At 42.7% G+C, this 22,817-nt stretch overlaps 1 protein-coding gene across 2 annotated transcripts; it reads right to left on the bottom strand.

Moving 5' to 3' along the window:
• Nucleotides 1-928: 928 nt before the first annotated feature.
• On the bottom strand, nt 929-20,288 carry zbtb16b (zinc finger and BTB domain containing 16b). 2 transcript variants are annotated; one of them, XM_083914077.1, is made up of 7 exons: nt 20,236-20,288; nt 17,814-19,087; nt 15,145-15,242; nt 12,763-12,849; nt 5,506-5,676; nt 4,253-4,420; nt 929-3,442 (listed from the first exon to the last, which is right to left on the bottom strand). In XM_083914077.1, the coding sequence occupies exons 2-7, from the start codon at nt 18,989-18,991 to the stop codon at nt 3,213-3,215; spliced, it is 1,932 nt and encodes a 643-aa protein (XP_083770203.1). In that variant the 5' UTR covers nt 18,992-19,087; nt 20,236-20,288; the 3' UTR covers nt 929-3,212. The 2 variants fall into 2 exon arrangements, with proteins under 2 accessions (XP_083770203.1, XP_083770202.1); XM_083914076.1 differs by having other exon boundaries at nt 20,183-20,254.
• Nucleotides 20,289-22,817: the final 2,529 nt, after the last annotated feature.

The following is a 22,817-nucleotide window of genomic DNA, read 5'->3' as shown; positions in this document are numbered from 1 at the left end:
GGCACTTCTAACATTATATGTACAGTGAAACTTTAACTGCAATATTATTTTTGATCCACAGTTAATGCTGATTGTGAAGTAAGCCTCAACACACACTGCGTGTAGACAGAGTAGATTGAAATATCACTTTCTTATATACGTGTATGCCTGCTGAAAAGAGTAGTAGCTGAATAAAGTATTGGCTTTTTATTCACAAAGGATTTATTTCACTTACATCTGTACCAGGGACCATTGCTAAGCATGCGTTGATAAACATGCGTTGCTAAGCATTTAATACCTTATCAATACACCTGTTCAACAGGCATAAGTTAAACATATCACGTTATAACCGAGCCTTCTGGTGTGCACTGCAGCTGTCACTATCAGCATGAATAACGCATCAAATATAATAGTGCTGTCAAAGCTTTATTGTACTTACAACATTATAAGCGCCACAATGCAGTCTCTCATCCACTGCCGCTATACACAAACATTGTCTCATCTCATCTCTCATCTCATCTTCAACCGCTTATCTGGGGTCGGGTCGCGGGGGCAGCAGCTCTACCAGGGAACCCCAAACTTCCCTTTCCTGGGACACATTAACCAGCTAGAATGCTTGTCCAGACCAATCTCATCATTTACAGTTCAATTGTATAAAAACATTATCATGTTTCAACTTGTATATAATATTATATAATTCATAATAAATAAATAACTCTGCTGAACAACGTCCAGTTTAAAATCAATTCATAGAACACATTAGGAACATGACAGGTGTTGTTCATCCGGGTAAGTTCATTTGTAAAAAGGTTTCACTACTGAGTGTAGACAACAGAAACAGCAGGCAAATGAGACAAGATGCATAAAATAGTAAATTGTTTTATTCTTTTTTTAACCATGCCACCGAACACTGACGCATACAGAGTTGTGCCTGAATCCACACTGAGAAAACACTTTCACACACTGTGTTACAAAGCTGTAATGAAGAGGGATTTTACTGCACACATGGCAAGAAGAACAACCCTGATTGGATACCAGGTCGAGCTTTGATCTGGCCCTGAGGTAGACAGACATTGACATAATCTAAACAATGCTAATCACATCCTTCTAGGACACATCAAATAAAAGGACATCTGCATTATCACAACATAGAAAGATCAAAGAAAAAACCCTTTTCAAACAAAAGTGCTCGGTTTCTTTTGGTCCACCAAGGAAATCCATTTATAGTGCATGTTCATGTAGAATAGATACAGTGAATGTGTGTTTTCATGGCACTGAGTGTTGTTGGCTACTTAAGAAGGCATCGGTAATGCCCACAGACGCCAAGATTTGCTGTACACACTGTTTTCATCCAAAGATCTCAGTCCATTGTCACTTTGAAGGGAACTATTTGATGTAAGTTCCAAGCAATTGTGATGTAAAAAGTACACGCTTGTCTCCGAGTATCAGCCACTATCACAGTATGTTGCTTCCAGTTGCAATGTTCAGACAAAGTGGATCTACATGGCAGTCTATCTTTAATTAAGTAACAATAAACAAACACCCAGAAACAACTACCAATAGCACAGACCCATGTACTCAAGCACATCGATGCTCTACTTATAAAAGAGGCACAAGGGAGGGATCTTAAATCAGAGACTTATAAAACACACACATTAAGATGTTTCTCAAATCATACCAAATGTAAACATATAGCAAATTACTGTAATACAAAAATACAACATGTTCAAATCTATAAGGCCTGTGTTAGGCTCACATAAGGGAATAACATACCATGACAGTTTGTACATTACAGCTACACTACAATTAACAATAACCTGCTCATAGTGATTCAATTTCAGAATTTTCTTTTCAGGTTTTGTAAAAAAACAAACAAACAGCAACTTCTTTTCATTTTTTCTTCAATTTTCGGCTAGAAAATTCTGATTCTGTGATTTTGTAAGACATGTATATATAGTTAATGATAAAAAACTACACATAAAAGCCATGTTGAGACTGTTTTTTATATACTGCTCGCCCATTTAAATTTGATGCATTTGTTAAAAAAATTAAAACTACTGATGACTGAATAGTTTGCAGTAGGTCTAAAAGTGAGGAGAGGTAGAGCTCGCTCTACTAGAAATCATCCCAAGAGACACCGACTGTGTGATGAAAACCCGCACATATTTGGTAACAAATAAACAACATATAAATAGCAAAAACTATTACCTTGCAGGAGAAACTCAAATTGTAAGCCAGCTACCTGAAAACAATAACACCCACTGCAAGAAAGACAAGGCGATTAAAGAGATCAAGCTTATGAGGTCAGAACGAGGCAGCCGTTCAAGTAAAACATGCAGAAAATAAACAACTGCAAAATTAAAAAAACAAACAACAACTGAAAACAAAACAGAGAAGTCACAGGAATTAAGGAGAGAAAATGTTGCAAAGTTCAGTCAGTCCAGCCTTTGTGGAATTATTTTCAACATCTACTGCACAATCATAGAAGATGGCTTTGGTTGCCTGATGGTTTAGCAATCAATCAATCAATCAATAAGCTCCTGCTACACATACGGGTCAGCAGTCGCAGCCATTGTGGCTTTGATTTGAACCAAAGTGGATTCCTTAGAAATACAGTTTTAAAGTTTTTTATTTTTTTTTACAGTTTTACGGTTTAAAACTGTGTGTGAGGGAGGGAGATTGTGTGTCTGTGTATATTTGTGTGCACTAGGGCTGAAACAATAAGTCGCCAGGAAACTCACTGTCAACAATTTTAAGTTTTTAAGCCATTTTTTCAGAGGAAAATGCTAAATAATCACGGTTTCCTGCTTTTCTCTGTTTTATATCACTGTAAACTGAATCTCTTTAGACTGGACTGTTAGTTACAAGTTATTCTAAGATGTCACCCTGTCACCAAAATGTGACTACTTTTCTGACATTTTTCAGACTAAATGATTGATCACTTAGTAGTAAAAATAATCTAATTGATAATGAAACTAATCATTAGTTGCAGCCCTAGTGTGTACACACATTTGTATTCATGCTTGCATGTCTCTGTTCTCAGGTAAAAACCTTGTATCTCCTAAAATGACAACTTCCACAATGCATTTTTCAGTTTATCCAAAAAGAGTGAATTTCTTTTTTAAAACCCATAGAGAGACATGTAATTTTCCAGCATGAAAAAACAGCAACACTAGAGTTACGAGGTTTTCACCCAACAGTGACAGTGTGTGTGCGTGGGGTCCAAGTCCTGCTCAGACATAACAGACATACAGGTAAGTCTTTTCTATTCTCCAGTCCGCTGGCACATCCTCAGGTTTGTGGCCCTTCATGTGCTTCTGCATCGCGGCCAGACTCGGGCAGAAGTCCTGGCAGATGGTGCACTGGTACGGAGATGCTCCGTTGTGAGTGCGCAGGTGCTTGATCATAGCCGAGTAGTCTCTGGACCGTTGGTGACACAGCTTACACTCGAATGGCTTCTCACCTGAAAAATTCAACAATACAGCATTAACCTTGTAGACCTGGAGCCAGAGAGGCCTGCCAGGTGAAACGGGACTCACCTCTATTTCAGTCCACTGTACTTGTTGCAGTATTGTGTTTGCGTGTGTGTGTGTGTGTTAGTGCTCTAGGATTAGACCTAGAAATTGGCCAGTCAGCGTCATCCACCGCAAATACGACATAGGTCACTTACCTCAGCAAGGAATCAGGTAGCATTCAGAAAAAGCGACCTGAAATAAAATTTAGACCTGTCTGACCTAGACTCAGTGTAGCTGTGGAAATAGTTTTTAAAAACTGGCATTTTTTCTCTTCTTATTGTCAACATCCCCATGAAAAGACCAAAACCATAAATGCATTAGTCTGACCTCATATTTTCTGACTTCCCTATCCTGAGTATGGCACTCGGCCCAAAGCCAATTTGTCCCCTGAGAAGATGGAAAGCTTTAAACTGGTCACAAACACATAGTTGCAATGAAAATTTAAAAGGGCTAAGCAATTTTCTTAAAAAGCTGGGCACTGTAGTTTTTACAAACATTACTCAAACACCAGTAAAAGTACATGTTCAGCTGCGCATTATTACACATCAAGGTCAAAATAAACTATAGTGGCATGTAGTGTTCATCAACATGCCACCCATTGAAACAGGGTGGCTTATTTATGTGTTTTGGAGAATAAGATACACAAACAATACTTGTCACTAAGATCAATTAGATGATTGAAACAACAACAATATCACTGGCCTTTTAAATGTAAAGATATTGAACAACGGTACAGAATCACGTCTCTGAACTCTCACCTGTATGTACACGGTAGTGTGTTTCTAGCTGGTGTTTGAGACTGAACCTCTTCCCACAGCCGTTGCACTCATAAGGCTTCTCCCCTGTGTGGATGCGCTTATGGCCCCTCAGTGTGCCGTCGTCTCTGAAACAGCTCCCGCAGAATTCACACTCAAACGGGTGATCGCCTGAAAACACAGTCGTGTCACAAACAGTAGCCACAACACCAACACAGGCCATTATCGTGAGAAGCATTAAAGGCTAACTTCATCCTTGGCACGACATGGTATGGGTGCATATGCAGCTGCGTAGGTCAAATAGTCACATGCATACCAAGCAGGGAAATAAATGTGCTTTCAGACGTTGCTAATGTTATGACATGAGGACACTCCTCTTGGCTGTCTGCTAATAGCTAATAAAAGTCCTCTGGGCATGTACTGCTCTGTTCTCTATACTGTAGTTAATCTATTTCTCTCCTCGGCTGAGGGTTTGACTCATCTCCAATGACCTATGTGCCTCATTATCTCAGTGTCCACAGCAACAGCCAAGTCAGAGGATACATTGCTCTCCTCATTACAGGCCGATCTTCCCCAATCCCCCACCCCACTGTGGAGCAGATGACATTTACAAAATGTTACTTCCAAGCAGAATGGCATACAAACAAGATACGCTGCCATGGCCAAAACTCCCTTCACTTCTGTCGCTTCACATCAATTATGTATTTCTCCTGTCTAGACATCAAGCCATACTGACAGCTGGGAGTGTTATTTAAGGTAAAAGAAGAAAGGGGGACATCTTTTCAGTAAATATCTCTCCTTCTCCTGCGGCACTAAGACTCACCCTCGGTAGAACACACAGACAAGTCGTTTCCATTTGCTTTTCCTTCAATATTTATTTGGGTTCCCTCTATCATTTTGGGTGAACTACACCAGAACTGACAGCCGTGAACTGCAGAAGCCCAAAGGCTGTCTAAGAACCCAAAATATAAACAGGATGAAATTGCCCAAAATATGCACCGGCCATAACGGTACAGTGCTGTCATCAGAGAGGTGAGTCATCTTAAAGAGAAGTGAAAAAGGAGGGTGGGAGAGGATGCATGCAAATTGACTAAACCTTAAAGCCAGTTACCGAAGGAAATTAACCCATATACAAAAATAAACCCAGCCTTCTATGTCTCTTTTTCAACATAGGCATGACAGCAAATGCCTATGTTTTATGAAGGGAGATATAACACTGTCGAGAGCAATGATGGTGCAAATGAGCAGTCCCTTACCTGTGTGTGAGCGCAAGTGTCTTTTGAGGGTAGTGTGGCTGGGGAAGGGGCGCTCACAGTGGCTACAGATGTAGCTGTGCATGCCTGCATGGACCTCCATGTGCTGCTGCAGGGCCTTCTGGGTCTGGAAGCGCTTTGCACACAGAAGACAGAACACCGCCATGTCAGTCCCTGGAGAACGCACAAGACACAGACACGCAGTTATTTCAGTACCATACACAGACAGGGCCTTAAGTGGGGAAACTGGGTCACTTCAACTTTGTGTGAGTCCTCAGAGGGAAAAGCTTCTTTCAAAGAGCAAGTGCCTCTACCTAAACTAACTCCCCTAAAAGCCCAGAGGCACTTTCAACTGCAAGTCTTTATACGTTCTATTTTAAACCATGAAAGTCATTGTTTTCTTTAAGAATTTCCCACACAATGCACAGCATGCCAATCATACAATCAATGGCTCCTTCCTGGTGTGTTAGATGTGTAATTATTCTCTTCATTCCCCATCAGGAGTCAGCTCCAGCCTGTGAAGTCCTCTGTCTCTGTGCTCAAAGAGCGGCTGATAGTAGCTCCACCCTAAATGATGCCTACACTATGCGCTCTGTGCAGAATGTTAAGTAGTGATATCAAGCCATTAAAGGCAGGACTGCAGGAAAAAACACAATCCAGTTTAATCCTGTGTGTGACCTGGCATCTCTTTGGGGCTGCTTTCCTGTTGCACAGAGTGTGGAGAGGAATACAGATAGGGAGTCGCTGGCAGGGTAGCTCAAGTCAAAATGGCTATGGAAGAAGAAGATCCATTGGCTGTCATACAGTCAACACTTGATCTACAGGGTGTGTACGCCAGCCTTAAATCCATTCTGGCATTCACACTGATGCAAATTCATATATGCGGTTAGACTGAGGGACTGGTTAATCAGCTGCATTGGACATAATGTGCATGTCCTGGAGACTGAGGCTTTAATGTGAGATTATGAGGTCCTTATTTCTCTGTCTGCTCAGGTTGCAGATCATTTACAATGCTAGCAGGTCCCATTGCTCCTGACTCAGATTCAATCAGACATCTCCAGCGGAGGATCATTAGTAAACAGAGGACTGTGCCAGCACTTCATTGGAATTCAAGTGGGGTTGCTGTGTCGCATTTAAAATGCAGTCTGATGAGGTCCACTAAATCAAATCATTTGTTACTGTTATTGAAGTGCCTTGAGGCAACTGGCAATTAAATTGGAATTAACGCAGGGAAAGGGATACAGCACACTCATACTAAGAGGGAAGAGTGTCAGACACTCGCTTTAGGTTCAATCAAGTTAACAGGCAAGCCTGTTCAAAGTAGAAAGAAAAGGAAACAAATCAAGCAAATTCACATTTTCAGGGATAAATCAGAAACATTCACTGTGTATTGTTTACTAATCCACATATCACAATTTTCGCAAACAAAGCAAGATGCTTTTTTAGACTTCACATTTCACGAATCAGTATAATTTGGCATAAAAGGACAAACCCTCGTCTTTGAAATTGTGGGGCTTCTTTTCGAACCTAGTTTTGAAATTTTGCCCCCCAAAATGCCACTAATAGAACTGATCAATTGTAATCATTAACAGAAAGAAGACAGGATGAAAGACATTCCCTGGTCTTAACAATCCTGCAGGGAAGCGATCCGGTGGAAAGAACTGCACCTGTTCAGAGGCTTTAGCCTGTGGACTTTTGTACAAAGAGCACACAATGAGGTCCAGGCCCTCATTGACCAAGCCTATTAGTCATAGGCTCCTTACGTTCTCCTACAATCCCTGTCTTTATGCTGTCGCCTAATGACCACTGCCCTTTCTCACCCACAGATCACAATATTTTTGTCGAAGACAAAAGACCCTCCATTCTCAACGCCTCTGCGCCCTCCCCACTCTCCTTATCCGCTGACCATACAGGAAATCCTTTCACTGTCTCACCAGCTTCACTTTCTGCTTGAGTCATACCTAACTAATGCCAGATCACTATGCATTGTGCAGCAGTGGAGTCTGGATAATGATGTATCTAAAATGGCTAAAGGCATTTAAAAAGCACAAAATGCAGTCTCTGCATGACCTGTGATGTGGAAGCCTTGATCTACTTTACTCAGTTTGTTTTTATAACATTTGATGCAGCCAGCAGGGGGAGTGCTTTCTGTTCCAAAGTGTCCAGGATACTTAAGCTGCAGGCAGAGCAGAGCTGAGCCCTCAACCAGCTGAATAACACATTAACCACCTTGTAGATACTTCAAAGCTACTTTATCATTCTCTCGCCACTCTCTCTTTATTAACTATCATACATTGTAAATGCGTGTTTTAATGCAGCCTGCGTACTTTATTCTGTCTGCTCTGAAAGTTTAACATTCCTGTTTCTTTGTGGAGGTTAAACCGTTCCTCCCTGACACACTCGCAGGCTCTCACAGATGTATATCCAGATACTTCTGTCACCAACAATACTGAAAGTTGAGTAAAGAAATATGACAGATAATCTGTCACAAGAATCTCTCTCTTGATCTCAGGTTGACACTCGGTGACAACAGCTCAGCAGTCGTTTTCAGTTTGATTCGAAACCGACGCCGAAAATAAAAATAACAAATAATATCTTGAAGTGTAAACAAAAAAAGCTTTCGGAGGCAGGGAAGTGTTTGTATGTGTTAGTGGTGGCATTTCGCCTCGCTGCGCTCTGTTAACTTTTCAAAGCAAAAGGATTTGCAGTTGTAGAGTTTTCCAGTAAGCTTTGGTAATAAGTGCAGAGGAGCTTCTTTATGAGAGAATAAGCCCTAAAGTTGGCTGTCATTGCCCCCTGCTTTCTCACCCTTAACCAGACAATGGGCTTGGGATTTGGGTTTTAAGGCACAGGATGACCCCTGACCCTTGGCCCTCAATGGGGTAAATACCATGTAATCAATGGTATTCCTCAAAGGCTGGAGAGTTGACTGTGCATTGTGTTCAGTGGGAGGGAGCCTTAACAGTGGGAATAATGATTTACTTTCCAGCAAATCTGCTTTGAGGCAGGAAATATAAACATTTACTGTGTGTATTATATTACCGTGGTGCTTATCTAATGCACATTAGAGTAGTCATTTTTGGACGGTTTGAGGTTGCTATGCAATTTTAGCATATCTCTACTAAGACCATGTGTATGCTCATGTGATTTAACATGGTCTGTCTTCATACATTTGCCACTTATTCAGTCCAACCGAGGTGGGAGCCAGCCACGCTCTCACGCTGCCTAAGAAACAAAACCATGTGTCTAGGCAACCAGATAGGATCATGGTCCTTGTTGGGGTGAAGTGTTCAAGCTAATCCCTTCATTCACAAATAAGCGCAGCCTGTTTCTTTTCAAGCGGCAAACAAAAGTTTTCCCACCCTGAGAATCTGGGAGTAAACCCACTGCAAATTGAACAAGAGATTGTATTCAGTGAGGGCCGCAAATCTGTATAATTTCTTCTGTGTTGATCTTAACTTCAGTGTCCGGAGCACACAAATTAAAATGATAGATTTGTGAATAATTGGTCACATTTCATTTAAACTGCATTATTTTAATAAACACTTGGAGAATTTGATTTAGTAGGGTTACTTGTTTCGGTAAATTGTGAATGACAGCCCAGTCAAAGCTAAACGTATCTTCTGCTGCCATCAAAAGGGAAAAGAGTTCAATACAGATTTCACAATTTACAATATTACATCATGGCTGATCATGTCCACTTGCAAGAGTATGCGATGTGAAGACAAAAACTGTGTCCTTAGGGCGCTGCTCAGTGTATATACAGTGTCCTCACTGTCTGCTGGCTCACTGATATCACCCAGTTAAACATACAGTCATGCAGGCTACATTATGTGCTAGACCTCACATGACACTCAATTGTATGTGTTCATGCGGACAGCTCCCTGTGGTTGTGGAAGCTCGAGAAGTACATACACAAACGCTACGGTACCTTAAATGACCCCGGGCGCTCATCAGCAGACTGCTAATCTACCCAAGTGAGGAACAACTGACTCAATAATTAATGCAACAAGAGATACGTTGCTCGTGTTTAACCACCATTCCATGGATCGGTTCATTGAGGTCACGTGGTTTCATTCGCCTCGATTCCTGGAACGTTTACAATATTTTCTCTTCCATATTTCACTAACTGGGAAATGACAAGGCATCCTGAGGCTTTGTGTATATTGGGGGGCACAAACAGAGCGCAGTTCATTTCAGTTTAAGGCTTGTATGAATTACAACTAGGTATTAACAGGAGGGTGCAGTGTGATGACAGACACACAATTAGGCCAGCTAAGAGGTCTGCATTATAAAGCCCTGGCTGTATCTGATGAACTACAGGACTGTTTAATTAGGGCTCGGACAGAAGGTAATATTATTCACTTGATGAAGCAGCCTGTATATGTGTGGAAACAGTGCAGCTGCTGTGAGTACACAAAGGAGCATTCTTATGGCCTTTGCCTTGAAGGCAAGGTGGCAAAATGGCCAGCCAGCATGACTTGAAGCATATACACTCAATTTCGGTGAATGCTTTAGATAAGCTACGGTCTCAGGTTTTCCAAAATTGAGAGCTCGTTGCCCCAGAGCCTTTGACGTTCTCAGATGAAACAAACCCCTTTGTTCTGAGAGCAATTCGGAGACGGATCTATTCTTTTATTTTGGGCACTGACAAGTAGGTCAGAGGAGACTATGACAGTGCTGTGGTGAGGAGTAAACAGCAGCACATGATGTTGTTTTCCCCTCAGTTCTGGCATCAGACACCAGCAGCAATCCTCTTGCCCTCAGGAAGTCCTCACATACCCCCTGCCCCCTTCCCTTCCCACAGTCCACTCCACCCCCAGCCCCCAACCACACACACACACACACACACACACACACACACACAACCCTCCCCCTCTTTGATCTCTAACTTAAGCAACCCACGGCCATTCACCTCTGACATATCAAAATAGCTAGAGACTGTCACTGTAGCCAGTGTTGCCAAAGTGCTTCAGAGTAAGGCCTCCCAAAAACAAGTATTATTTCCCTTCAGAGGAGGTGGACAGCAGTGTTGCAGCTGCTGAGGTCTGATGTTAATTAAAGTGTTAATCTGCTGAGAGGACATTCATTTGGCTCACTGGTTATGCCACATGGCGAATTAAAGCAGAGGCGGCATGATCGCCACCGAAACAATATGTGTTTTCAGGAGGAGTACATTTTCATGTAGTTGGAGCGTATCTTCGGAACAGCTGATTAAATCACCTGTAGCTCATGTAGGTATGGGCTGTGAGAGCTACAGTAAAAAAGGGTCATGCGTCACACCAGACGACTGGAGATCACGACAAAAATAAGAGAGTCATGCCCTCCTGTACCCTGTTCTTGATACACTGCCAAGCTGAAACTGAGCTCTGGATGTTTACAACTTGGGGAGATGTGGGTAGAAACTTCTGGGCATCGTTAACACCCCTCCATGTCCACATCCATTAAGTATTCATACTGTGTGTGCCACCTGGAGTTACAGTTACATGCCAATGCTCCTGAGAGGGTTATCACCTTTCTCTGACAGTAGCAGAAAAGGTGTGTATTCAGACACTGTCAGGCATATGTATCAGCTGACAATAAAACAGGTTGTTGGGTTTTTTTGTTTGTTTTTTTACAGTTTTACTTACAGTGTCATTTTAAAGTTTAAAGTCTTTCGTATTTCATGCTAATGGGATAATATTCAAGAGTAAAGTGCCGCTTCACTACAAAGCATACTTGTAAAGGCTAGGTTGCTTAAGAAGTTGCCAGGTTGTGGCTTCATATTATCATGTTAGTTTGTCCATCCATCTAGTTTCAACCGCTTCTACCTATTGGGGTCGCGGGAGCTGGAGCCGATCCCAGCTGACATTGGGCATGAGGCTGGGTACACCCTGGACAGGACGGCAGTCTATTGCAGGGTACATAGAGACAGACAGAGACAGACAACCATTCACACTCCCATTCACAATTTAGAGTCATCAATTAACCTAACATGTCAAAGGACTGTGGGAGGAAGCCGGAAAAAACCCACGCAGACACGGGGAGAACATGCAAACTCCACACAGAAGGGCCCCAGCCAGGATTTGAACCAGGAACCCTCTTGCTGTGAGGCGACAGTGCTAACCACGACACCACCTTAAGTAATACATGATATTTTAAGTCATTAAAGGTTTTATTTGATCAGATTTGTTAAAGCTTCCTTTAACCAACCACAAAATGTAGGCACACAATCTGGCAACTTATACATTTTGTTTTATGTTAGCTTGTGTGGTGAGATTTAGCATTTATATTATTAGGTTTTATGTTTCAACTGGGGAATAAAGATACAGTTGAAGTTGATAAAGTACTGTATATTAATTGATACTGATTAACAATTAGGGTTGTTACTCTAATCTTCTTCCCCGTCAGAGGTTTGTTTTCTTCTGGTATTCACTCGGAGATTATACACTCTTTGTACAGAGAGTTTGATGTCCGGTCCAGGTAATTTTTGGACATTTGCATTCTCACATACAGCCCTGCCGGGTAATGTCTACATAATTTCAGGTTTGCAGTGCATGTGTGAAAGCGGCTCTAATTTCCATTTTCTTCTATCTATAATTCACTTTATAACCACTTGCTTGCTACTAATAATACAGCAGTCTGTTAGTGTGGGTTTTAAGAATTGATTTAAAAGGTGAAAGTGACTTCAGCTCCTCAGGCAGGTTGTTCCAAACTCTAAAGAGTCCAGATTATAAATCACAAGACACCATCCAGGTTTGTGCAGCCACACAAACAACTTTTAAGAAGAACATTGAATGAATCCTGATGTCAGCTGTTACAGAATGCCACAAATTCACTCGACAAGTATGTCGTGCCAACCTTTTCTTCATTTGAGATGACTTAAAAACGGAATTTTGTTGTTCGTTGTTTTGTCATTTTGTTGTTGAGTGTTAGTTTAAGGTAAATAATTCCACAGGCACTGTTAGGCCAGAGGTATTGGTAGTATGTCTGTAATGCTGGAGCTGTAAAGCGAAAAGTGGCATGCAGTGGGTTTGGATGCCAAGAGATATTAGTGGGGGATATGTGAGAGGGCCTCCCACCTCCATGTTGATAAATTATGGAGCATCATGACAGGAACAGTTTAACCCAGCCAACATGACAGGCAAGTTTAGACCCACAATCACAAGTCCCGTAGTCATGGCTTACTCGAAAGCTCAATGCATACTGTCCAGGTTAGATATAATGTGTGCGTGTGCGTGTGTGTGTGTGTAAGTGCATGCACACATGTTTATGAAGTACCTGTGTGTGTTTGCCTGTGGGCTTCCAGAGCATCCTCTGAGGAGAATGTTGCTCCACACTGATCACACACCAGCGCCTCTGCAGGAGCTGTAGATAAAATCACATGTATAATAAGGTATCTTGATCAGACAGTTAACACAAATATGCGTTGGTAATTATAGAGTAAGTCAGTTGATTTGGCTTTTAAAGAGAACTGTGGGAAATGCAACAAAATGGGAACAAAGACGCCCTATTTCAAAAGTCACCAAAGAGCATTGCTTGTCACACATTTGTGCTTTTCAGGTGTTAACACAAGGAAGCAAATGCACAGAGTACAATGGAGCAGAGGAGCGCCATAAAAACACAACTCAGGACAAACAAAAGCACCAGACAGGGTGCAACGGCCCTTCTTCTGGACAAAAAAGAGCCCAGCTGAAGAGTTTTATTTACCATGCCCTGTTATCAGTCTCTGAACAGTGAGCAGACTGTCTGCCTGAGAGGCCACAGAAGGACTGGGTGTTCTCTCTACAGCAGACGCTTCCCGCCTGCGGCACATCCCTTTATCAAAAAAAACACTTCAGAGTCAACACCCCAAATCCCATCGCATGCACTGTAACTACAGTTCCCAGTTCACCTTTGGAATGCCCTTGTCTATTCTGATGAAGAAATGAAAGACACAAGAATGCATACTGCTGGCAGAAATGTTCAAGCCTTGTTCTGCACTCACCTCACACCTGCACAGACAGACACATAGGACAGATACGCACACACATTCTCACTCTTACACACACACACACACACATACATACACAGCTGTTTGGATGTGGGTTGGCTCTCACAGAGATGTAAATCGGTTGCAGATCCATACTGGCCCAGGGCTCATTCACTGATCTATTTTCTGCTCAGCTGGCTTTAAATGAAGTTAAAATGACTCATTAAAACACCCACAAGCTTTGGGAACTCTGAGCGCTACAGCCTAAATGTGGTCCTCTTTCAACTCTTACGATGCCTCTATACACAGACACTGTGCCACTGTTCCCAGTGCTGCACACAAATAGCAAAAAAAAAAAAGCCCCAAATCTGTTCATATCTAAAAACAACAATTTTTGAAAACAAACTGGTTACTGTTTGGGAATGGTGCGTTTTGTTACACAGAGCAAAAAATAAAACTTGGTGGAGAGAGAAGTCTTATATAGGGGTAACACTAGAACAGTGTTGTAGATGCTGATGTTGTGTGACGCTGTCCAGTGTGGTGGGTTGTGTTGTGTTGTGTGAGATTGTGTGATAAGGGAAGAAGAGAACATAGTGCATTGTCTTGTGCAGTCAAAGGCACGGAGTGTGCTCTCATCCATAAACCATCAAACTGTCTCCAGACGCGGCTGCAATCGTCCTCCATCAAAACACTTTGTCTGGCATACCAAAATAAGAGCCAGCATCGAGCTGAATACCAAATCAGCCCATTAGAGCAGTGGAGCACTCGCTCCTTAGCAACCAGCAGGATCTAAGGCTGCTATACCGAAATACACAGTGACAAAGAAATGAGATCCACATCTCTTTTTTTTTTTGTTGTATTATGGGTTGACACATTGGGATGGGGAGAGTTTATGCAAAAATTCAAATTAGGTTAAAGGTGCTGCTGTTGTGGATGTCACTGCGCATTGAAAATCAAAGCGTGTTGTCGAAAGGTCTGCGAGTAATGCAAGACAATGTGCGTGTTTAGGGTTATGCAGAGGGTACAAAGGGAGGACTCAGGTGAAGTTTAAAGAAGCAGATTCTCTCTCATCTGTCAGCAGTATGTCATTCCAGAACAATCCTCAGAGAGAGCAGGCGGAGAGGACAGGGACCTCGCCTTGTCTATACACATATTCCAACTGAGGTTTCTGTTTCTGTTTTAGTTTCATTTTTAGTCTCTGATCCCCCCTCTTCCTCGCCCTAACACCCCCCCTCCCTCTGCTCCTCTTTCTCTATTTTGGATAAAGTAGCTGGGAGAGCAGTCAGGTCTGATTAAGTCTGCATTTGGGTACAGTGTGTTCCTGGACACACATCTGCGAGCGAGCCATCACACACGCTTCGGAACACTGGCAGAACACCCAGGCCTGCCGGCAGCTGATGATGTCATCACTCAGAAGGGGCAGAGCTGGCGAGCTGCCAGAGTCTCCAAAAAAACACAGAAACGATTCAAACGGAGAGAGAGACTAGAAAGCGAGGGAGAGGGGAGGGAGAGTGAGAGAGGTACATAGACCTAAGCATGGAAAATAAAGCATGATCCAAGTATTCGGAGCAGCACTAACTGGTGTGGGTGGGGGGGTGTAGTATGAACAGGTGCATTTGAAAGGCCGCACTATCAAGAGGCTTCATAAGCAATGAATACTCTGAGATGAGAGTGTAAGAGTTACTAAGTACCTGTGTGAGACAGCATGTGCATCCTTAACCGCATGCTGTCCTGAAAGTGTTTGCCACAGTATTCGCAGCCGTGGCCTTTCTCCTCGTTATGCAGCCTCCTGTGGAAAGACAAACACAAATGCGAGCGTGTTAACAGAGACGAGAACGCACTCGTGATAATAAAAAGTATCTCGCTTCTGCGCCTTTTTTTTCCTGTAAGGTCTCCCAAACCCAGAAGCATCATTGTCCTCGTAACAAGAGGAGCATGTTTTAATTCCGGAAAGAATCCCTCGCTGAATGCAACATCATTAGTGTGAGAGGCCCTTGGAGTTGTGAATCACAACGCATGAATGCTAAAAGAACACAGACAATAGGATATCTGGCTAATTTCAGAGTGCAGACATACGCGTGCCTCCACCCGCCAGCACTGCAAGACACTGGGCTCGCACACAAGGGCGCACACTCCAAGTACATGCACATCAACTCACACCGCAGCATAATATGCACATGCACATACATGCACGCACTTCTCCTGTAACTGCAATGAAAATGAGAAGACGATGATTCGCTGAAGCTCTGCCGGCAGCAAAACCTATCATATCATATCACACACATCCAAGCATGCAAGGCATCTGTACTGTTATCCTTATATCACCCTGCTAACAGTCTAAAAAGACTCCACCATTAAACACACTCTGTGGTCAAAATAAATGAGTCCAGAGATGTAACTCAGCATGCATGAAATCAACACGAACAATACTTTTGGATCTACATTCTCATGGGCACAGACAGCTTTTGGGATTTTTTCTGTAAGTTTGAAGATTTGAGTGAAAGATGATGTGAAGTGAGAACCTTTATTTTGGGTATCCGGATGTCTGATGTGTCAACTATGTAACCGCGATGTACATATTCCCTTATTTCTCTCCACAATTATTTACTATAAGGCAAAAATATGGAGCATCCTGGTGGCCAAGAGGTTTAAGGTACTGGTCATGTGATCACAATGAGTCCAGCTCGACATGTTTGTTGTATTCATTCCTCATCTCCCCCTATAATAAAAAAAAATTAAAACGGCCCATTCATTTTTAAAAATTAAAAATACTGTAAAAATAATATGGTATTGTTTTAATTCCTAAAAAGGCTGCAATGGTAATAATTATTCTCAAATGTATTAAGAATACTGAAAACACGAGCTGTGTTCACACATGCAGAATAATTATTTTCAATCAGATGTTTCAGTAACCTTGAAAAACGACTTGAACCTCTGTAGTTTTCATTTTGTTATGAAGACATTATCTTTAAATGTATTTTTTTTTTTTTTGCAGATTTCTAATTTTGGAACGTTTCTCTATTTTGTTTCCTAGGACTGCTAGAAATCACCACCAGATCTGCTTATTTTCTGTAGTTTTTAGCACTGAAACTGTCCCAGGAGAAACTTCTTTTACAACAAACTACAAAATGTCAATCTGCAGAGCAGGTGTATGCTCAGTGACCTGGTTACAGACCTACAGAAACTTCATTACATCCTTAAGCTGTGGCGGCGATGCAACTTCTTCAACCTGCGGACATCCGCCTGTCTCCGTGAGTAAGCAACGCGCATCACTAAATATCCCACAGGATGCTCTGCTTCACCGGGAGGTTTCAACAAAACTCTGGAGCAGCACCAGGCTGAAATGTCAGCTGCGGGCGCGGACAGGAAGAGGCTGTGATCCTAATCATGAGCTAACTGCATATTAGGACTTTTGGCTCACAGATGGTCTTGTTTCTAATGATTAGTGATGAGTCAAACGCTGCCAAGCACGCACGATTATAAACATCTGCAATCAAGTTAATGAGAGTTGTCATTGAGCTAGTTGGTAACTTTTTGTGTACGGTGACAATATCTAAACTGACAAGCTGGTGAATAAAGGACGAATGAATAAAGAAAACAGCAAAGCAGGTCATGAAGCAGAAGTTATCCATCATCTAGCTGAAGCGTCCAGCCTGGTCCCTGCTGAGAGGCTCCTCTCTACTGATGCAAAGGAATGCATATCAAATAGCCGGGGAGACAGCCTGTTGTGTGAGGCACGCTTCTGCACAAACAATAAAACAGAATTTAGAAAATAAGGCTTTGTAAATAACAGCGGCAACAAGGCCTCTTTAGATCAAATCGCTCACAGGATTCAAAACTTCCCGAGACGTCTCACTGTTAAGACATGAGTGGTGTCCCTGAGAATAAATGAACAATTTGCTTTTGCTCCTTACAGCTTTTAACTCTCATACTATTTTAACCTGATTGGGGAGGGGTAGGGGGGGGGGGTCCTTCCGACTAAGAAATAGTTTGATTCAAGTGACACGCGTCCAGTACTTTTCCTGACAGCATAATCAACTATTTAGCTCACATTCATCATACGGCACAAGCACACATGATGCACCTGCACATCCCTTTCATCTTTTGTTAGATGCGACACACGTTTGTCATTAAAAATGTTGAGCAGTGAGTGTAATGAAAAATGGCACTGAGACTAAAACTATGCCCTCTTTCTTTTGGATTTAACAAGTGATTATTAGATTGTATGTACCCCAACTGGATACAAATGTTCTCATTGTTTCATTTTCCATTACTTCAGATACTAAAATATATTGAAAATATAGTGATATGCTGCAGGAATGTGCGAAAACTGTGTTGATGGATGTTTTGTGCATGCTACCTGTGCTGCTCCATGGCCTGCCTGCTGTGGAGCTGAAGCCCACACTCGCCACAACACTGCTGGCCTTGAGCCTGGCCCTCGTGCCTCATCCCTGCTGCAAACTGGCCCAGCCTGCTGAGGAGCTCTCTGTGCAGCAAGCCTTGCTGCAGCAGGCCGCTGTAGGCTCTCGGATCCAGCGGCACGCCCAGGGACGGGGCCACTGAAACTGACACTGGCAGCATCCCCTCCCCTGTGTGGTTGGAGGGAAGAGAGTATATGGAGGCCAGATGTTTCTCAGAGATCCCGGGGAAACAGTCGAGAGAGTTCCCCACCGATTGTCCCCCGTCTTCAGGGCCTGTGTGCAGCTCTCGGGCGCTGGTGATCACGCTGCCTCTCAGGGGCGTCCCCGGGCCCTCATCTCTGGGATGGTCTGACATGCAGCTTCCCTCCCCAGTGCTGGAGGACCTGCCCTCGCAGCCGTTGGCATCATCCACCTGCATGCTCTCCGACTTTATACTTCTGCCAGGATCCAGGAATGAGGCCTGGGATAGCTCTGCACTGCGGCGGTGAGGCTGCTGGGAACTCTCCATGTCGACCTCTGTGTCCAGCTTAGGGCTCAGTTCAGGAGCCGACTCGGGCTCTCGGCCAGGAGAGCTCCCCTCCGCCATGTGGTAGAGCGCCAGGTGGTGAAGAGCGGTGGGAGTGATGCGGTTGGGTCCATCCTGTATGGAATGCTTCTTGGACATCAACATGTGCCTCCAGTGCCTGGCCCGGCTGTGGTCACTCTGGTCTCCGGAGCTGTGAGTCCTCACCGCCACCTCCTCGGTCTCCTCTGCCTGGATGGTCTCCAGCACCTTCAGGCACTGTTCCTCCAGGTACTCTATCTCAAGGATCTCAGCGGCGTACAGCAGGTCATCCAGGTCCTCGGCCGTGGCCTGGAGCGAGGCGGTGTAGGCGTACTCCAGGATCTGCTGGAAGGTCTTAGGGGACAGGAAGTCCAGGGCGTAGCGTAAGCTGCTGCGGTGGAACAAGATCTCGAACATTTTGCTGGTGCAGGCCAGGACGGTGCGGTGTGCCGGGAACTCCTGGCCGTCCACCGTGATGATGACATCACACAAGGTGCCGGTCAGGCGCATCTGATTGGCGCGCTGCAGAAGCGTGCTGGGGTGAGTGGGATTGTGGAGCTGGAGCACACCCATGTTTGTCAGACCAGTATCCACTCGGACCTTTGCCGAGCCCACGCATGAGGTGTGGCTGTCCTGCCTGCTTCACTTGCCTTCAGCTGGTTTGTGGGTCTGTGAGGTGGCGGAGGGTAGAGGGCCATTAGTGCCTGTCTGACTAACAATGTGACGCAAAAAGCAGTTCATTATACTTTACACTTTCATTTGTGATATAATAATAACAATAACACATAAAATAAGAAAAATATCAAATGAAATACAATCAAGTGAAATGTAACCCACCCCCACCCCCACTTGATCTCTTGCACCATGCAGCCTACATGTTTATTTATTTTAATTAACAACCAAAAGCAGACAACAGGTCGATAAGCACAAAGCAACAGTTTCCATTGCGGTGATTAGTCTGAGGTCTCGTTGAGAGCGGTCACGTCTCTGTAATAACGTCTGCATACTGAGAGGTGACGGTTCAATTTATCAAGCTCCTCACACACACACACGCACGCACACACACACGCACCCGTGCCCTCAACAGGTAGGCCCGCTATTAACACACGCCTCGCAGGGCTGATGAGTTAATTAAGGCTGCGCACGTTCGTGATTGGACGTGTTAAGACAATTAAGCAGCTCTGTTAAAAATCACTAAATAAGTTATAAAAGTATCAAATTGATGAAGGCGTGAAAATGAAGCGCAAAGCTGACAGGGGCGCACGTGTATCCTCGCCACCTCTAAAGCCCCTAAACGACGGTCTGGGCTGGTGATTAGACTGTGTGTGATGATTGCTGCCGGACCACTCAGCGGCGCCTCGAGTGATGCTGACAGGCTGCATCCTCAACTAACCGCAACATCAGAGCGCATCAGGTGCACACGCACAAATCCACCTTTATTATCCCAACACATTGCGACAAATTAACCCTGTCCACGCGCCTTATTTACTGTCCGCGCGGTGTTTGGGGGAAGCGCGTGCTGTCCGAAAAATACAATTTATCCAATTTATCAAAAAAAGAAAAGAAATAGTCCAGTATGTCGAAGCAGTCTGGGCTTAAGTTCGTAAAGATCTGAATGTGGCTGCGGCAAAACTTAGGGTTGATTTCCACATGTCTGCTGTAAAAACGATATTATACCAAGACAACACACAACTGACATTATTTCAGATATGAAGTGTCCAGATGAGTGTGAGGCTGTAAAGTAGTTGGTCGGAGCGGACTGACCTGAAATGCTCGGCAGGAACGCTAAAAGTGTCGGCTGTCACAGTTGCTCTTACCTCTGTCTCCTAACGTCCTCCGCTCATTACCCACGCAACATCATGGTTACACATTTCACAGTACCCGCTCCAAACTCAGTGCTGCTCCAAGTATGCAAATCATCACCGAGCCACGAGAGTCAAACCCGCGGCGGAAAGACAACACTTCCGAGCGGAACTTTCAAAATAAAACCCGTCTCGAGCACCACGTGTTGAAACATATGATCACAACATGTTGCGTTACCGTTAAATATAGTTAACCGATGACATGCGGAGTTGATAAAAACAATTATATTGCTGCCAAGTTTAAGAATTTGGGTTATTTAATACAGTGATTTGTTTTTTTTCGAGAGCATTGACGTTAAATTCATGTTAAGACTATCAAATTAAAATGATGATAGACTTTGGAGTCAAATTGGTAAGCACATAATGGTTATTGTTACACCGTGATGTCATGTAGCTCCACTTGTTTAAAGCGTTAGAAATAACAAGGGAATAAGCAAAACTTCTGGTGTAAAATGGGATTTTGGTAGAATATAAGGTGTTCATGCACAAAATGGATTAGTGGATCCAACAGATTCGTTTTGTATTCTTTAATGGGTTCATTTGCAAAACCAGAACTGTTTATTTTCCTACATTATGTTTTTTTCTTTATGCAATCCAGGGACGGATCTATGAAACGGGTCAAACTGGTGATGGCTTATTCACTATGATCTTTAACTGTTTTTGCAAATGAAACCTTTTCTTTACAATTTCACCAATTTTCAGGTAACAATCTGTTAAAATAAGTGCAATTTAATTTATCTTTTTTTTTTTTTTAAAGCATTTCTAGCAACCATCTCTGAGTAGAAAATCTTAAAGGCTGCATGATATGTGTGATATCAGAACTAGAGGAACTTTTCTTTTCTGGTGGAGGTTTTCTGCTTCAACACAAAGGTTTCCTGTCATGTTTTTAGCTCAGACCTCCTAAATATGTTGCATTCCTTATTTTCATCTGGATACAAGGTTCGACTGATGAAAGACAATGCAGTTTGACTAATTCATTTCTTCTGTCAGGATTTTCACAAATCTAGTCAGAAAATACAGGGAATGAAAATGTTTAGAGACACATTTGGAGAACACACTTTTTGTCTTTTGAAGTCAACCCAAAAATGTGGGAGTGGTTTTCTGGTGTGCAAGCAATTCTGTGGACGTGGGGGGAGGGGAGAATAAGTGACACAACTCAATCTTATGTCTGACTGGAGAATATTGAGATGTTGCAAGTAAACCTGCAATGTGTAATTGTTTTAATTATCATTGAATAATCGTTTCAACATGGTTTCTGGATGAAAACTGTAGACAACATTTTAGAAATACTAAGGCTAAGGCATCCTGCTGACCTCGTGCTTTAAGCTGCTGACCCATGTGGTCAACTGAGGTCAAGAATGTCACTCCACAATAATACAACCCTCCCCCTTCAGTCTCTAGCCTCAAGTGTTTGTTAACAGTTTCTGTGTTTTATTTTCTCAACATGAGGGTCTGAATGTTATTTCAGGAATCAAATCCTCGAGGGTAAAACGCTGAAGGATTTCTTTCTTTTTATTTCTTCAATGCTGACTCAAAATGAGTTCAAAGTATTGAGACTAAAACTACTGGAATAATCATTTCAAACACCCTTCATGTGTAAGTTTTAAACTATAGAATGCATTGGCAAAATGTAAGTACATTTACTCAATTTTGAGATGCTTAACCTGGCGACCAATATTTCATGGTACTTTACACTTTTATTCCACTGTGTTTATTAAACAGCTATAGTTACTAATTACTTTGCAGGTTCATTTTTTACATGCAAAACATATATTTTATTGATATAAAATACAATTCCTTACATAAATAAAACTGCAGTGCAATATATGAAATAGTTCAAATGAGCTCCACCTGGTCCATCTTCAACATTTAAATGTTCTTGACATGATACTATGTCAGTAATAATAATCCAATAATATAATAATATCATATCAAATATACTCAGTTTTTTTTCTGCATAAGGACTACTCCATTATTGATACTTGTACTTTTACTTAAAGGAATAGCTCGACCTCAGAAAAAATGGTTTATTTATAGCCTACTCACCCTGTGTTACCTTGAATTCCTGAAGAAAAATGTGTTTGTCTTGCACGCCCTCACAGTGAACAAGGGATTTTTTGCCTTTGGAGTCTTCATTCCCCGTGGGGGCATGCAAGAGAAACAAAATGCTCTTCAGGAATTCAAGGCAACACAGGGGGAGTATACAAACACTTATTCGGAGGGTGAAGTTATTCCTTTTATTCATATATTAAATGCGTGTAGTGTGGTATTTCTTTATTGTTGTAGGCTAAATATTTTATTGTCATTTGTACGATTACTCAGGGTATTGCTGCACTTAAGGCCCACTTGGTCTTAGTATATACATGTATGTATAGAAACTTTTGACTGGTTCTATATGCATACCCCGTGCATCACCCCCAAATCTACGTATGTGTATATATGTAAGACATTAAGGTGACCCCATGGGCCTTAAGTGCAACACCCTGAGTAATAATAATACATTTCCTACTGTCATACTTTTAACTGTGTATTACTGG

The sequence above is a fragment of the Echiichthys vipera genome (assembly GCF_963691815.1).
Source record: "Echiichthys vipera genome assembly, chromosome: 5".
NCBI classification, from domain to species: domain Eukaryota; kingdom Metazoa; phylum Chordata; class Actinopteri; order Perciformes; family Trachinidae; genus Echiichthys; species Echiichthys vipera.
Note: the sequence above shows the minus strand (reverse complement) of the source record. Positions and strands in the feature narration are given on the sequence as shown.